The sequence below is a fragment of the Scardinius erythrophthalmus genome, assembly GCF_964197995.2.
Source record: "Scardinius erythrophthalmus genome assembly, chromosome: 22".
Classification (NCBI taxonomy): Eukaryota; Metazoa; Chordata; class Actinopteri; order Cypriniformes; family Leuciscidae; genus Scardinius; species Scardinius erythrophthalmus.
In genome coordinates, this window is record NC_138242.1 from 34397514 (window position 1) to 34417513 (window position 20000).

General features: G+C 41.9%; 2 protein-coding genes across 5 annotated transcripts in view; one reads left to right on the top strand and one right to left on the bottom strand.

The window, feature by feature from the left end:
* Positions 1-1723, bottom strand: part of hus1 (HUS1 checkpoint clamp component) — a 21738-nt gene extending 20015 nt beyond the window's left edge. Inside the window, exon 1 of one of the 3 annotated variants that reach the window (XR_014029202.1) lies at positions 1473-1685. Coding sequence is in view for 2 of the 3 variants with exons in the window: in XM_081352753.1 (XP_081208879.1) it covers positions 1473-1626 (154 nt within the window). In the remaining variant the exon portion in view is untranslated. Of the gene's footprint in view, positions 1-1472 lie in introns of all 3 variants that reach the window. The other 2 variants (XM_081352753.1, XM_081352752.1) reach the window with 2 other exon arrangements.
* A 302-nt stretch (positions 1724-2025) lies between these two features.
* LOC308682810 (receptor activity-modifying protein 3) overlaps positions 2026-20000 on the top strand; it is a 38384-nt gene continuing 20409 nt past the window's right edge. Inside the window, exon 1 of one of the 2 annotated variants that reach the window (XM_081352754.1) lies at positions 2026-2364. In XM_081352754.1, coding sequence (XP_081208880.1) covers positions 2319-2364 — 46 coding nt within the window. In that variant the 5' untranslated portion in view covers positions 2026-2318. The remainder of the gene's footprint in view (positions 2365-20000) is intronic. The other variant, XM_081352755.1, reaches the window with a different exon arrangement.

A 20000-nucleotide genomic window follows, 5' to 3' on the forward strand; every position in this document is an offset into this window, starting at 1 on the left:
TCATTAAACACACACACACACACACACACACACACACACACACACACACACACACACCTGAGCAGAGAACCCAGACCACATCATTAAACACACACACACACACACACACACACACACACACACACACACACACCTGAGCAGAGAACCCAGACCACATCATTAAACACACACACACACACACACACACACACACACACACACACACACACACACACACACACACACACACACACACACACCTGAGCAGAGAACCCAGACCACATCATTACACACACACACACACACACACACACACACCTGAGCAGAGAACCCAGACCACATCATTACACACACACACACACACACACACACACACACACACACACACACACACACACACACACCTGAGCAGAGAACCCAGACCACATCATTAAACACACACACACACACACACACACACACACACACACACACACACACACACACACACACACACCTGAGCAGAGAACCCAGACCACATCATTACACACACACACACACACACACACACACACACACACACACACACACACACACACACACACACACACCTGAGCAGAGAACCCAGACCACATCATTAAACACACACACACACACACACACACACACACACACCCCTGAGCAGAGAACCCAGACCACATCATTACACACACACACACACACACACACACACACACACACACACACACACACACACACACACACACACACACACACCTGAGCAGAGAACCCAGACCACATCATTACACACACACACACACACACACACACACACACACACACACACACACACACCTGAGCAGAGAACCCAGACCACATCATTAAACACACACACACACACACACACACACACACACACACACACACACACACACACACACACACACACACACACACACACCCCTGAGCAGAGAACCCAGACCACATCATTACACACACACACACACACACACACACACACACACACACACACACACCTGAGCAGAGAACCCAGACCACATCATTAAACACACACACACACACACACACACACACACACCCCTGAGCAGAGAACCCAGACCACATCATTACACACACACACACACACACACACACACACACACACACACACACACACACACACACCTGAGCAGAGAACCCAGACCACATCATTACACACACACACACACACACACACACACACACACACACACACACACCTGAGCAGAGAACCCAGACCACATCATTACACACACACACACACACACACACACACACACACACACACACACACACACACCTGAGCAGAGAACCCCGACCACATCATTAAACACACACACACACACACACACACACACACACACACACACACACATCTGACACACACTCATTAAACACAGACACACATATAACGTTGGCGGACTTCAGTAGCTCTATATATCATAAATAATAATAAAATCTAATTCTAAACTCACGCGTGAAGTGATTCAAACACCCAACGTCGATGATTTTAGCTCGAAACTTCATTTTGCGCCAGTAAACGTAATATTTTAATACTTTGAGGAGTTTTCTCTGTTTTTGTTGACATTCATCTAAGATTTCGCGCCAGCGGTCCGACGGAAAACTCATCCGTCCGGAAACACACGCTCGTGTTTACAGTTCCGGTCAGTTACACTTCCTGTCACCACACGGTGGCGCTCCTGGTAAAGCTTTCATCGTCCACAATAAAACACCTGCCTCAACTCATGCCTCTTATGTCATGAAAATTTTAATCTTTTAAATAATATTAGTATTTTTAATTTATATTGTATGTTCACAAACAACCCCAGTGTTATTTATAGTCTTATATAAAATATAAAATTATATTTAAAAAAAATTATAGGCTTTTATAGACTTATAGGCTCATTTTTACTGTTTATACTGAATATATATTTGAGCAAGAGAGTATTAATGGTTAATTAATTATTCTGTCTTAACTGTTTTTTGTTCATATGGTGTGAAGTAGGAGGAGAGAGAGAGAGAGAGAGAGAGAGAGAGAGAGAGAGAGAGAGAGAGAGAGAGAGAGAGAGAGAGAGAGAGAGAGAGAGACACACACACACACACACACACACACACTGGCGCACAGCTTCAGTCTCGCAGCTCCGCATTTGCTGCTTCTGCTGGATCCGATGGACTGATGATGATGATGATGATGATGATTGAAGGATGAAGAGCATGCTCACCCGCTCCAGAATCAGTCGCATGGACGTGTGTTTGTCTGGATATGAATGATGAGTGTATTCCAAGATTTGAGGTGACTGAATCAAACTCGCTTCTTCATCATGGACCCGAATCTTCTGACACTCATCAAACTTTCTCTGATTTTCGGTGAGTTTATTTTCACCTTTTTATGTCAGATTATTATTTAAAACGCACTCGAGTGTTAAGAGTGTCAGGGGAAATAAACACGTGTGTGTGTGTGTGTCCTGCTGTGATGTTTAATGAGTTGCTTTAGCTCATAGTCAGCAGATCTCACTCACAGAGACAGTGATGATGATGATGATGATGATGATGAAGATCTGAAGTAAACTCAGTGTCCTGTCCGTCACTCGCTGTACAGTGAGGATATTTCTGACCCTTATTAACCCTCTGATTTATAATGTCCACTGCTTTAAAATCAATTGAACTGTTCATGTGATATTTTACAATTGATTTAAAATATATAATTAATAAATAGTAAATTATTAGTAAATATAATGTATTATGTATTTTTGTATTATTTGAGACAATATAACATGGCTACACATCTGGAACATCTTATTGCAACACTAAAAACATTGGAAAATTGTAAATTATTATATTTGAAGTAAAAAAAAACATGAAGCTTTTCTCTGTTGTTTAATAATTGATGCATCAAAGGGTTAAAGGACTTTCATCACTGAAAGCTGAAGCTCATGATTGAGTCATAATAGATGATATAAATGATCATCAGCACTTATTAGGTTACAAGAACAGACATTTTGCAAGTGAAGTTTAAACGTGGCGATTAGAGTATCAGGAGAGCTGATGTATTCCATGTCTGGAATTCTGAGGGTCACTATGAGCTCACACACGCTCATATACGCTCACACACACTCTCACATAGACTCACACACGCTCATATACGCTCACACACACTCTCACATAGACTCACACACGCTCATATACGCTCACACACACTCTCACATAGACTCACACACGCTCATATACGCTCACACACACTCTCACATAGACTCACACACGCTCACATACGCTCACACACACTCTCACATAGACACACACGCTCATATACGCTCACACACACTCTCACATAGACTCACACACGCTCACATACGCTCACACACACTCTCACATAGACTCACACACGCTCATATACGCTCACACACACTCTCACATAGACTCACACACGCTCACATACGCTCACACACACTCTCACATAGACTCACACACGCTCACACACGCTCACACACACTCTCACATAAACTCACACACGCTCATATACGCTCACATAGACTCACACACGCTCACATAGACTCACATACGGTCACATACGGTCACACACACTCACATAGACTCACATACGGTCACATACGGTCACACACACTCACATAGACTCACATACGCTCACATACGCTCACACACACTCTCACATAGACTCACACACGCTCACACACACTCTCACATAGACTCACACACGCTCACACACACTCTCACATAAACTCACACACGCTCATATACGCGCACATACATTCACATACATTCACATAAACTCACACACGCTCACATACGCGCACATACATTCACATACGCTCACATAGACTCACACACACTCACATAGACTCACATACGCGCACATAGACTCACATACGCGCACATAGACTCACATACGGTCACATAAACTCACACACGCTCATATACGCTCACATACATTCACACACGCTCATATACGCTCACACACACTCTCACATAGACTCACACACGCTCATATACGCTCACACACACTCTCACATAGACTCACACACGCTCATATACGCTCACACACACTCTCACATAGACTCACACACGCTCATATACGCTCACACACACTCTCACATAGACTCACACACGCTCATATACGCTCACACACACTCTCACATAGACTCACACACGCTCACATACGCTCACACACACTCTCACATAGACTCACACACGCTCACATACGCTCACACACACTCTCACATAGACTCACACACGCTCACACACGCTCACACACACTCTCACATAAACTCACACACGCTCATATACGCTCACATAGACTCACACACGCTCACATAGACTCACATACGGTCACATACGGTCACACACACTCACATAGACTCACATACGGTCACATACGGTCACACACACTCACATAGACTCACATACGCTCACATACGCTCACACACACTCTCACATAGACTCACACACGCTCACACACACTCTCACATAGACTCACACACGCTCACACACACTCTCACATAAACTCACACACGCTCATATACGCGCACATACATTCACATACATTCACATACGCTCACATAGACTCACATACGCGCACATAGACTCACATACGCGCACATACATTCACATACGGTCACATAAACTCACACACGCTCATATACGCTCACATACATTCACATACGCTCACATACGCTCACACACACTCTCACATAGACTCACACACGCTCACACACACTCTCACATAGACTCACACACGCTCACACACACTCTCACATAAACTCACACACGCTCATATACGCTCACATAGACTCACATACGGTCACATACGCTCACATACGCTCACACACACTCTCACATAGACTCACACACGCTCACACACACTCTCACATAGACTCACACACGCTCACACACACTCTCACATAAACTCACACACGCTCATATACGCTCACATAGACTCACATACGCGCACATACACTCTCACATAGACTCACACACGCTCACACACACTCTCACATAGACTCACACACGCTCACACACACTCTCACATAAACTCACACACGCTCATATACGCTCACATAGACTCACATACGCGCACATACACTCTCACATAGACTCACACACGCTCACACACACTCTCACATAAACTCACACACGCTCACATACGCTCACATAGACTCACACACACTCATATACGCTCACATAGACTCACATACGCGCACATACACTCTCACATAGACTCACACACGCTCACACACACTCTCACATAGACTCACACACGCTCACACACACTCTCACATAAACTCACACACGCTCATATACGCTCACATAGACTCACACACGCTCACACACACTCTCACATAGACTCACACACGCTCACACACACTCTCACATAAACTCACACACGCTCACATACGCTCACATAGACTCACACACACTCACATAGACTCACATACGCTCACATAGACTCACATACGGTCACATAGACTCACACACACTCACATAGACTCACATACGCTCACATAGACTCACATACGCGCACATACATTCACATACGGTCACATACGGTCACATAAACTCACACACGCTCATATACGCTCACATAGACTCACATACGCTCACATAGACTCACATACGCTCACATAGACTCATATACGCTCACATAGACTCACATACGCTCACATAGACTCACATACGCGCACATACATTCACATACGGTCACATACGGTCACATAAACTCACACACGCTCATATACGCTCACACACACTCTCACATAGACTCACACACGCTCACATAGACTCACATACGCTCACATAGACTCACATACGCTCACATAGACTCACATACGTGCACATAGACTCACATACGCTCACACACACTCTCACATAGACTCACACACGCTCACACACACTCTCACATAGACTCACACACGCTCACACACACTCTCACATAAACTCACACACGCTCACACACACTCTCACATAGACTCACACACGCTCACACACACTCTCACATAAACTCACACACGCTCACATACGCTCACATAGACTCACACACACTCACATAGACTCACATACGCTCACATAGACTCACATACGGTCACATAGACTCACACACACTCACATAGACTCACATACGCTCACATAGACTCACATACGCGCACATACATTCACATACGGTCACATACGGTCACATAAACTCACACACGCTCATATACGCTCACACACACTCTCACATAGACTCACACACGCTCACATAGACTCGCATACGCTCACATAGACTCACATACGTGCACATAGACTCACATACGCGCACATACATTCACATACGGTCACATACGGTCACATAAACTCACACACGCTCATATACGCTCACACACACTCTCACATAGACTCACACACGCTCACATAGACTCACACACGCTCACATAGACTCACATACGCTCACATAGACTCACATACGTGCACATAGACTCACATACGCGCACATACATTCACATACGCTCATATACGCTCACATACATTCACATACGGTCACATACGGTCACATAAACTCACACACGCTCATATACGCTCACACACACTCTCACATAGACTCACACACGCTCACATAGACTCACACACGCTCACATAGACTCACATACGCTCACATAGACTCACATACGTGCACATAGACTCACATACGCGCACATACATTCACATACGGTCACATACGGTCACATAAACTCACACACGCTCACATACGCTCACACACACTCTCACATAGACTCACACACGCTCACACACACTCTCACATAGACTCACACACGCTCACACACACTCTCACATAAACTCACACACGCTCATATACGCTCACATAGACTCACATACGCGCACATACATTCACATACGCTCACATAGACTCACACACACTCACATAGACTCACATACGCGCACATAGACTCACACACGCTCACATACATTCACATACGGTCACATACGGTCACATAAACTCACACACGCTCATATACGCTCACATAGACTCACATACGCTCACATAGACTCACATACGTGCACATAGACTCACATACGCGCACATAGACTCACATACGCGCACATACATTCACATACGGTCACATACGGTCACATAAACTCACACACGCTCATATACGCTCACATAGACTCACATACGCTCACATACGCGCACATACATTCACATACGCTCACATAGACTCACACACACTCACATAGACTCACATACGCTCACATAGACTCACATACGCGCACATACATTCACATACGGTCACATAAACTCACACACGCTCATATACGCTCACATAGACTCACATACGCTCACATAGACTCACATACGCGCACATAGACTCACATACGCGCACATACATTCACATACGGTCACATAAACTCACACACGCTCATATAGACTCACACACGCTCACACACACTCTCACATAGACTCACACACGCTCACACACACTCTCACATAAACTCACACACGCTCATATACGCTCACATAGACTCACATACGCGCACATACATTCACATACGCTCACATAGACTCACACACACTCACATAGACTCACACACGCTCACATAGACTCACACACGCTCACATAGACTCACATACGCGCACATACATTCACATACGGTCACATACGGTCACATAAACTCACACACGCTCATATACGCTCACATAGACTCACATACGCTCACATACGCGCACATACATTCACATACGCTCACATAGACTCACACACACTCACATAGACTCACATACGCTCACATAGACTCACATACGCGCACATACATTCACATACGGTCACATAAACTCACACACGCTCATATACGCTCACATAGACTCACATACGCTCACATAGACTCACATACGCGCACATAGACTCACATACGCGCACATACATTCACATACGGTCACATAAACTCACACACGCTCATATAGACTCACATGCGCTCACATAGACTCACATACGCGCACATACATTCACATACGGTCACATAAACTCACACACGCTCATATACGCTCACATAGACTCACATACGGTCACATAAACTCACACACGCTCATATACGCTCACATAGACTCACATACGCTCACATACGGTCACATAAACTCACACACGCTCATATACGCTCACATACATTCACATACGCTCACATACGGTCACATAAACTCACACACGCTCATATACGCTCACAATTACTCACATACGCTTACATAGACTCACATACGGTCACATAAACTCACACACGCTCATATAAACTCACACACGCTCACATAGACTCACATACGCTCACATAGAATCACATACGCGCACATACATTCACATACGCTCACATACGGTCACATAAACTCACACACGCTCATATATGCTCACATAGACTCACATACGCTCACATAGACTCACATACGCTCACATAGACTCACATACGCTCACATAGACTCACATACGCTCACATAGACTCACATAAGCTCACATAGACTCACATACGCGCACATACGGTCACATAAACTCACACACGCTCATATACGCTCACATACGCTCACATAGACTCACATACGCTCACATAGACTCACATACGCTCACATAGACTCACATACGCTCACATAGACTCACATAAGCTCACATAGACTCACATACGCTCACATACGGTCACATAAACTCACACACGCTCATATACGCTCACATAGACTCACATACGCTCACATAGACTCACATACGCTCACATAGACTCACATACGCTCACATAGACTCACATACGCTCACATAGACTCACATACGCGCACATACATTCACATGCGGTCACATACGGTCACATAAACTCACACACGCTCATATACGCTCACATAGACTCACACACGCTCACATAGACTCACATACGCTCACATAGACTCACATACGCTCACATAGACTCACATACGCTCACATAGACTCACACACGCTCACATAGACTCACATACGCTCACATAGACTCACACACGCTCACATAGACTCACATACGCTCACATAGACTCACATACGCTCACATAGACTCACATACGGTCACATAGACTCACATACGCTCACATACGCTCACACACACTCTCACATAGACTCACACACGCTCACACACACTCTCACATAAACTCACACACGCTCATATACGCTCACATAGACTCACATACGCTCACATAGACTCACATACGCTCACATAGACTCACATACGCGCACATACATTCACATACGCTCACATAGACTCACACACACTCACATAGACTCACATACGCTCACATAGACTCACATACGCGCACATACATTCACATACGGTCACATAAACTCACACACGCTCATATACGCTCACATAGACTCACATACGCTCACATAGACTCACATACGGTCACATAAACTCACACACGCTCATATACGCTCACATAGACTCACATACGCTCACATACGGTCACATAAACTCACACACGCTCATATACGCTCACATACATTCACATACGCTCACATACGGTCACATAAACTCACACACGCTCATATACGCTCACAATTACTCACATACGCTTACATAGACTCACATACGCTCACATAGACTCACATACGCTCACATACGGTCACATAAACTCACACACGCTCATATACGCTCACATAGACTCACATACGCTCACATAGACTCACATACGGTCACATAAACTCACACACGCTCATATACGCTCACATAGACTCACATACGCTCACATACGGTCACATAAACTCACACACGCTCATATAAACTCACACACGCTCACATACGCTCACATAGACTCACATACGCTCACATAGACTCACATACGCGCACATACATTCACATACGCTCACATACGGTCACATAAACTCACACACGCTCATATACGCTCACATAGACTCACATACGCTCACATAGACTCACATACGCTCACATAGACTCACATACGCTCACATAGACTCACATACGCTCACATAGACTCACATAAGCTCACATAGACTCACATACGCGCACATACATTCACATACGGTCACATAAACTCACACACGCTCATATACGCTCACATAGACTCACATACGCTCACATAGACTCACATACGCTCACATAGACTCATATACGCTCACATAGACTCACATACGCTCACATAGACTCACATACGCGCACATACATTCACATACGGTCACATAAACTCACACACGCTCATATACGCTCACATAGACTCACATACGCGCACATACATTCACATACGCTCACATACGGTCACATAAACTCACACACGCTCATATACGCTCACATAGACTGACATACGCTCACATAGACTCACACACGCTCACATAGACTCACACACGCTCACATAGACTCACACACGCTCACACACGCTCACATAGACTCACACACGCTCACATACGTTCACATACGGTCACATACGGTCACATAGACTCACACACGCTCACATACGCTCACATAGACTCACATACGGTCACATAGACTCACATACGGTCACATAAACCCACATAAACCCACATACGCTCACACACGCTCACACACGCTCACACACGCTCACACACGGTCACACGGTCACACACGCTCACACACGGTCACAAACGGTCACACACGCTCACACACGCTCACATACGGTCACATACGGTCACATAGACTCACATAGACTCACATACGGTCGCATAGACTCACATACGGTCACATAAACTCACATACGCTCACACACGCTCACATACGGTCACATAGACTCACATACGGTCGCATAGACTCACATACGGTCACATAAACTCACATACGCTCACACACGCTCACATAGACTCACATACGGTCACATACGGTCACACACGCTCACATAGACTCACATACGGTCACATACGGTCACACACGCTCACATAGACTCACATACGGTCACCAGAGGTGGAAGTAACGAATTACAACTACTCACGTTACTGTAATTAAGTAGTTTTTTTGGGTACTTGTACTTTTTTGAGTATATTTTTAAATCTGTCATTTTACTTGTACTCAAGTACATATTAAGCTAAGTAATCTACTTCGCTACTTGTAAAATCACATTTCGTTACTGAGTACAATTTGAATTGATATTCAAATCTTTGAATGGCATTTCGGTAGCCAATAAAAATATTCGATCGTAAATGGACCAATAAAACCCCTGATATTTGGACTGAATGAAAGCCGCCGCAGTCGCAGCAGGTTTTGAAGACCTGATCATGAAGGAGGCGAGGAGCTCAGAGTGATTAATGGCTGGACTGAAAGTTTGGAACAACAAACTACATAGTACCCAGGGGGCAAAGGGGGTTTAGCAGACATGGGCTGCTGTAAAAGGTTGTCATATAAAAATGAAATCTATGATGTCTGAGGATCACAACCTGGGTGGCCAACCCGGTCAACAAGCTGCTGGAAACTTGTAATTAGGGTCAAAACAATGTTACCTCAAATTCGGCTTTAACTCCCAGAATCACCCAAACATGCTAAAACGGTTTAATTATATTCATGAATCGTGAGCCATATCTCCCTGATACTTTATGCTAGAAACAAACTGAGCACACCTTTAGAAAGAGTGGAAGATAAGCTTTCATCTGATGCCTTGATTGTACATGTAATTAGAATGTAAGAGTTAACAATGCCTCTTAATTCATAGGTAGGCAAAAAAAAAAGAAAAAAATATTGAACATTCCATTTGTAATCGGTAGCATTCTTTTCCCTTTGTTGTTGTTACAATAAACAAATTACCATGTAAAGTTAACTTTTACTGGATGAAATCATATTTTGATTTTTTTTTACTAACCAGACAGTCCTCATGGCCCATAACACATTTAGAGGGAATTCAATTTCAAGCCTATAATAGCCTGTCAATTCAAACAAGATCCAAGAAAGAAGTTTACCATTAACTGGTGTTAATTGTATACTGCTCTGTTTCTGTATGTACAGTATATCGTTTGCATATTTATGCAATATCAATTATTTGTATTGCAATGTCTATTTCTAATATTCTTTCACAAGTGGGATAGCTTTATTTATTCTATTAAAATAAAAAAAGGGATTTGAGGATTTTGGGTTAGGCTGGTTAGTGTTCAATCCTGGTGTTTGGAGTGTGAGACAAAGGTACTGACAACTAAATGCTGAAAGACTAAAACACACAGGAGTCATGTGTGGAGTAGGTTTAAAAGTATTTACTGATTAAAACTGTTACATTAAGTAGCAATTTGTACCAAAAAAAAAAAAAAAAAAAAACGAAACAGACAAACAGATTACAATTCAGGGTGATAACTAATTTCTGTAATAATGTTTATACAATTTGTTTAGCTGTTTCGGAATCACCGCTGCTGTCGCTGCTCTCTAGTGTTTCAGCATGCTGTGTCCTACTACATTTGGTTGCCAACCCCTAGCAACGGCATCCTATGTAGCATGGAGCAGTTCTTCTGACAACCTTTAACCAGAGATGGGCACAAATACATCAAAAAGTATTTAATTAAAATACAAGTAATTTGTAATTTGAAAATACAAAAATATATTTTTTACAGTCTTCTGTAGTGTAAGTGTGGCGTTAGGTACATGTAAGAGTCTAGAATATTGCAATATTATTGTTTAGTGCAGAAGATGCGCTTTTAACGTACATGTTGCCACATACTGTCATAATAAAATATAATTACGCATATAACACTATATTTGTATTATTTACACAAAAACTAGTTAACGCTGCTGTGAGGGTGTTTCTAATAGCGCGGCTGTGACAAAGTTGACAACTTTCTCTCTTCCGACTGCCATTATCTATTTTTTTACTCTTTTTGAAAGTTGTGAAAACACTGTTGTGGCCTTTTTCTTTTGCTATTTGAGCAAATTGGAACACAAAAATATATATTTAATGTAGTCTTTCATTCACTGCTATAGAAGTTAACCCAACTATGATGCCTTACACTTCTGAGAAACCCAGAAATGTGAACAGGGTCAATAGGATGTGTCACATCACGTGATTTACTTGCCAAAAACTGTGATAGGCAATTTGGTTGTCCTATTTGTATTTTATGTTTATGGTCCTAGGGATAGTTCACCCAAAAAGGAAAATTAGCCCATGATTTACTCACCCTGACGTCATCCTAGGTGTATATTACTTTCTTCTTTCAGAAGAATACAATCAGAGTTATATTAAAAAGTGTCGTGGCTCTTCCAAGCTTTATAATGACAGTCAATGGGTATATTTTTCATCAAAGTGCATCTATCCATCATAAAAGTGCATCTGTCCATCATAAAAGTGCATCTGTCCATCATAAAAGTGTATCTATCCATCATAAAAGTACATCTATCCATCATAAAACTGCATCTGTCCATCATAAAAGTACATCTATCCATCATAAAAGTGCATCTATCCATCATAAAAGTGCATCTGTCCATCATAAAAGTGCATCTGTCCATCATAAAAGCATATCTATCCATCATAAAAGTACATCTATCCATCATAAAAGCATATCTATCCATCATAAAAGTACATCTATCCATCATAAAAGTGCATCTATCCATCATAAAAGTGCATCTATCCATCATAAAAGTGCACGTGTCAATCATAAAAGTGCATCTATCCATCATAAAAGTGCGTCTATCCATCATAAAAGTGCATCTGTCCATCATAAAAGTGCACCTATCCATCATAAAAGTGCATCTATCCATCACAAAAGTGCATCTATCCATCATAAAAGTGCATCTATCCATCATAAAAGTGCATGTGTCAATCATAAAAGTGCGTCTACCCATCATAAAAGTGCATCTATCCATCATAAAAGTGTATCTGTCCATCATAAAAGTGCGTCTATCCATCATAAAAGTGCATCTATCCATCATAAAAGTGCATCTATCCATGCACTTTTATGATGGATAGATGTACTTTTATGATGGATAGATGCACTTTTATGATGGATAGACGCACTTTTATGATTGACACATGCACTTTTATGATGGATAGATGCACTTTTATGATGGATAGATGCACTTTTATGATGGATAGATGCACTTTTATGATGGATAGATGTACTTTTATGATGGATAGATGCACTTTTATGATGGACAGATGCACCTTTATGATGGACAGATGCACTTTTATGATGGATAGATGCACTTTTATGATGGATAGACGCACTTTTATGATGGATAGACGCACTTTTATGATGGATAGATGCACTTTTATGATGGACAGATGCACTTTTATGATGGATAGATGTACTTTTATGATGGATAGATGCACTTTATGATGGATAGATATGCTTTTATGATGGACAGATGCACTTTTATGATGGACAGATGCACTTTTATGATGGATAGATGCACTTTGATGAAAAATATACCCATTGACTGTCATTATAAAGCTTGGAAAAGCCACGACACTTTTTAATATAACTCTGATTGTATTCTTCTGAAAGAAGAAAGTAATATACACCTAGGATGACGTCAGGGTGAATAAATCATGGGCTAATTTTCCTTTTTGGGTGAACTATCCCTGGGACCATAGACATAAAATACAAATAGGACTACCAAATTGCCTATCACAGTTTTTGGCAAGTAAATCACGTGATGTGACACATCCTATTGACCCTGTTCACATTTCTGGGTTTCTCAGAAGTGTAAGGCATCATAGTTGGGTTAACTTCTATAGCATTGAATGAAAGACTACATTAAATATATATTTTTGTGTTCCAATTTGCTCAAATAGCAAAAGAAAAAGGCCACAACAGTGTTTTCACAACTTTCAAAAAGAGTAAAAAAATAGATAATGGCAGTCGGAAGAGAGAAAGTTGTCAACTTTGTCACAGCCGCGCTATTAGAAACACCCTCACAGCAGCGTTAACTAGTTTTTGTGTAAATAATACAAATATAGTGTTATATGCGTAATTATATTTTATTATGACAGTATGTGGCAACATGTACGTTAAAAGCGCATCTTCTGCACTAAACAATAATATTGCAATATTCTAGACTCTTACATGTACCTAACGCCACACTTACACTACAGAAGACTGTAAAAAATATATTTTTGTATTTTCAAATTACAAATTACTTGTATTTTAATTAAATACTTTTTGATGTATTTGTGCCCATCTCTGGTTAAAGGTTGTCAGAAGAACTGCTCCATGCTACATAGGATGCCGTTGCTAGGGGTTGGCAACCAAATGTAGTAGGACACAGCATGCTGAAACACTAGAGAGCAGCGACAGCAGCGGTGATTCCGAAACAGCTAAACAAATTGTATAAACATTATTACAGAAATTAGTTGTCACCCTGAATTGTAATCTGTTTGTCTGTTTCGTTTTTTTTTTTTTTTTTTTTTGGTACAAATTGCTACTTAATGTAACAGTTTTAATCAGTAAATACTTTTAAACCTACTCCACACATGACTCCTGTGTGTTTTAGTCTTTCAGCATTTAGTTGTCAGTACCTTTGTCTCACACTCCAAACACCAGGATTGAACACTAACCAGCCTAACCCAAAATCCTCAAATCCCTTTTTTTATTTTAATAGAATAAATAAAGCTATCCCACTTGTGAAAGAATATTAGAAATAGACATTGCAATACAAATAATTGATATTGCATAAATATGCAAACGATATACTGTACATACAGAAACAGAGCAGTATACAATTAACACAAGTTAATGGTAAACTTCTTTCTTGGATCTTGTTTGAATTGACAGGCTATTATAGGCTTGAAATTGAATTCCCTCTAAATGTGTTATGGGCCATGAGGACTGTCTGGTTAGTAAAAAAAAATCAAAATATGATTTCATCCAGTAAAAGTTAACTTTACATGGTAATTTGTTTATTGTAACAACAACAAAGGGAAAAGAATGCTACCGATTACAAATGGAATGTTCAATATTTTTTTTTTTTTTTTTTTGCCTACCTATGAATTAAGAGGCATTGTTAACTCTTACATTCTAATTACATGTACAATCAAGGCATCAGATGAAAGCTTATCTTCCACTCTTTCTAAAGGTGTGCTCAGTTTGTTTCTAGCATAAAGTATCAGGGAGATATGGCTCACGATTCATGAATATAATTAAACCGTTTTAGCATGTTTGGGTGATTCTGGGAGTTAAAGCCGAATTTGAGGTAACATTGTTTTGACCCTAATTACAAGTTTCCAGCAGCTTGTTGACCGGGTTGGCCACCCAGGTTGTGATCCTCAGACATCGTAGATTTCATTTTTATATGACAACCTTTTACAGCAGCCCATGTCTGATTTCCTAAAAAACAGGTGTTTTGCCCCCTGGGTATAGTACTATTGTCAAAATATCTATATTTTGATACATATCAATACTGAAATATCTGTCAATACTCATTTTGGCCTATACACCAATACGATACCAGCTGCGCGTTCTCATTCTCTCATCTCAACGACAGCGAGTTTGACACACCCGCCTCCTCTCACCGCGGGATTGCAGGTAGGCCTATTACGCATAATTTTATTAATACCTGCAAGTTTCTATGGCATATTTTAATGGCAAATGTCACGAACAATATTATAACGCGAGGGCACATTCATGTAATTGCAGAAAACTGGACGCGAGCTCTCAAATGTAGACTATGAACTGGACTCGGATATTGAGTGTGCGCTCTCGGACTGTGTCATATCATGTGCAATCGCGAATCTCTCCAAGTGGTACTCACTGCAGACTCAAATGACGTCCAGCTCCAATCTCTCCATGCTCTTGAATTAAACGCTGTCAAAAGTTATGAAAAATCTAGTCTTTTTGCAAATTAAATTCAGTTTGAATTGAAATCAAGCTTCCTTGTGCTGTGTGCTGAGCTACTGCAACAGTTCACGTTATCCTATTGTAAAGACAAATACACTGAGTGAGTAAATATTAGATTATTGTAATGGTTATTGATCAATGTTTAAATATGTAAGCCTAAATTAAAATCTCACCTTATAAAGTGGACGTGTCTCTTCAGAAGACTTGAATTAAACTTTTCCATTCAAATAGATTACTGCTACAATGAGTGTTGTGCTTTTCAATTCTTGAAAATAATGATTGCCTTGACAAAATGGATGGACAAAAATGTAGATAGATATTAAAATATTTAGTAGCCTAAGTAGTTTTCCCGATGGTATTAAAAATTATAGGCTAGGCCTACTGAATATTGACATATTTCAAGGTGTCATTGAAGTTAGAAATTCCAGTATCCACTAATTCATGTCCTTCGACAATAAGGTAAAAATGTGTTAAAAGTAGCTATTTTCTACATAAATCTATGATTTGGTTGTATATTTTTATTGGTAATGCATTAACTATCGCCAGCTAAAAAGTAATTAGTAACTAGTACTCTGAGTAGTTTTTGAGAAGAGTAATTTGTACTTTTACTTAATTACTTTTTTGACACCAGTACTTTGACTTGTAATTGAGTATTATTTCAGCAATGTAACGGTACTTGTACTTGAGTACAAATTTTCAGTACTCTTTCCACCTCTGACGGTCACATACGGTCACATACGGTCACACACGCTCACATAGACTCACATACGGTCACATACGGTCACACACGCTCACATAGACTCACATACGGTCACATACGGTCACACACGCTCACATAGACTCACATACGGTCACATAAACTCACACACGCTCACATAGACTCACACACGCTCACATATGGTCACACACGCTCACACACGCTCACATACGGTCACATACGGTCACACACGCTCACATAGACTCACACACGCTCACACACACTCACATAGACTGACATACGCTCACATAGACTCACATACGCGCACATACATTCACATACGGTCACATACGGTCACACACACTCACATAGACTCACATACGGTCACATACGGTCACACACGCTCACATAGACTCACATACGGTCACATACGGTCACACACGCTCACATAGACTCACATACGGTCACATAAACTCACACACGCTCACATAGACTCACACACGCTCACATATGGTCACACACGCTCACACACGCTCACATACGGTCACATACGGTCACACACGCTCACATAGACTCACACACGCTCACACACACTCACATAGACTGACATACGCTCACATAGACTCACATACGCGCACATACATTCACATACGGTCACATACGGTCACATAAACTCACACACGCTCACATACGGTCACATAAACTCACACACGCTCATATACGCTCACATAGACTCACACGCGCTCACAAAGACTCACACACGCTCACATACGCTCACATAGACACACACGTTCACATAGACTCACATACGCTCACATAGACACACACGTTCACATAGACTCACATACGCTCACATAGACACACACGTTCACATAGACTCACACACGCTCACATAGACACACGTTCACATAGACTCACACACGCTCACATAGACACACGTTCACATAGACTCACACAGACACACTCACATAGACTCACACACTCACATAGACTCACACAGACACACTCACATAGACTCACACAGACACACTCACATAGACTCACACACGCTCACATAGACTCACATAGACTCACATACGGTCACACACACTCACATAGACTCACACACGCTCACATAGACTCACATACGGTCACATACGGTCACACACACTCACATAGACTCACACACGCTCACATAGACTCACACACACGTTCACATAGACTCACACACGCTCACATAGACACACACGTTCACATAGACTCACACAGACACACTCACATAGACTCACACACACTCACATAGACTCACACACACTCACATAGACTCACACAGACACACTCACATAGACTCACACACACTCACATAGACTCACACAGACACACTCACATAGACTCACACACGCTCACATAGACTCACATACGGTCACATACGGTCACACACACTCACATAGACTCACACACACTCACATAGACTCACACACACTCACATAGACTCACATACGCTCACATAGACTCACATACAGTCACATACGGTCACACACACTCACATAGACTCACACACGCTGACATAGACTCACATACGGTCACATACGGTCACACACGCTCACATAGACTCACACACGCTCACATAGACTCACATACGGTCACACACGCTCACATAGACTCACACACGCTCACATAGACTCACATACGGTCACACACACTCACATAGTCTCACACACGCTCACATAGACTCACATACGGTCACACACGCTCACATAGACTCACACACACTCACATAGACTCACACACGCTCACATAGACTCACACACGCTCACATAGACTCACACACGCTCACATAGACTCACACACGCTCACATAGACTCACATACGCTCACATAGACTCACATACGCTCACATAGACTCACATACGCTCACATAGACTCACACACGTTCACATAGACTCACACACACTCACATACACTCACATACGCTCACATACATTCATATACGCTCACATAGACTCACACACGCTCACATAGACTCACACACGCTCACATAGACTCACATACGCTCACATAGACTCACACACGCTCACATAGACTCACACACACTCACATAGACTCACATACGCTCACATACATTCATATACGCTCACATAGACTCACACACGCTCACATAGACTCACATACGCTCACATAGACTCACACACGCTCACATAGACTCACACACACTCACATAGACTCACATACGCTCACATACGCTCACATAGACTCACACACGTTCACATAGACTCACACACACTCACATAGACTCACACACACTCACATAGACTCACACACGCTCACATACATTCAAACACACTCACATAGACTCACACACTCACATAGACTCACACACACTCACATAGACTCACACACACTCACATAGACTCACACACGCTCACATACATTCAAACACACTCACATAGACTCACACACTCACATACGCTCACATAGACTCACATACGCTCACATAGACTCACATACGCTCACATAGACTCACACACGCTCACATACATTCACATACGCTCACATAGACTCACACACGCTCAC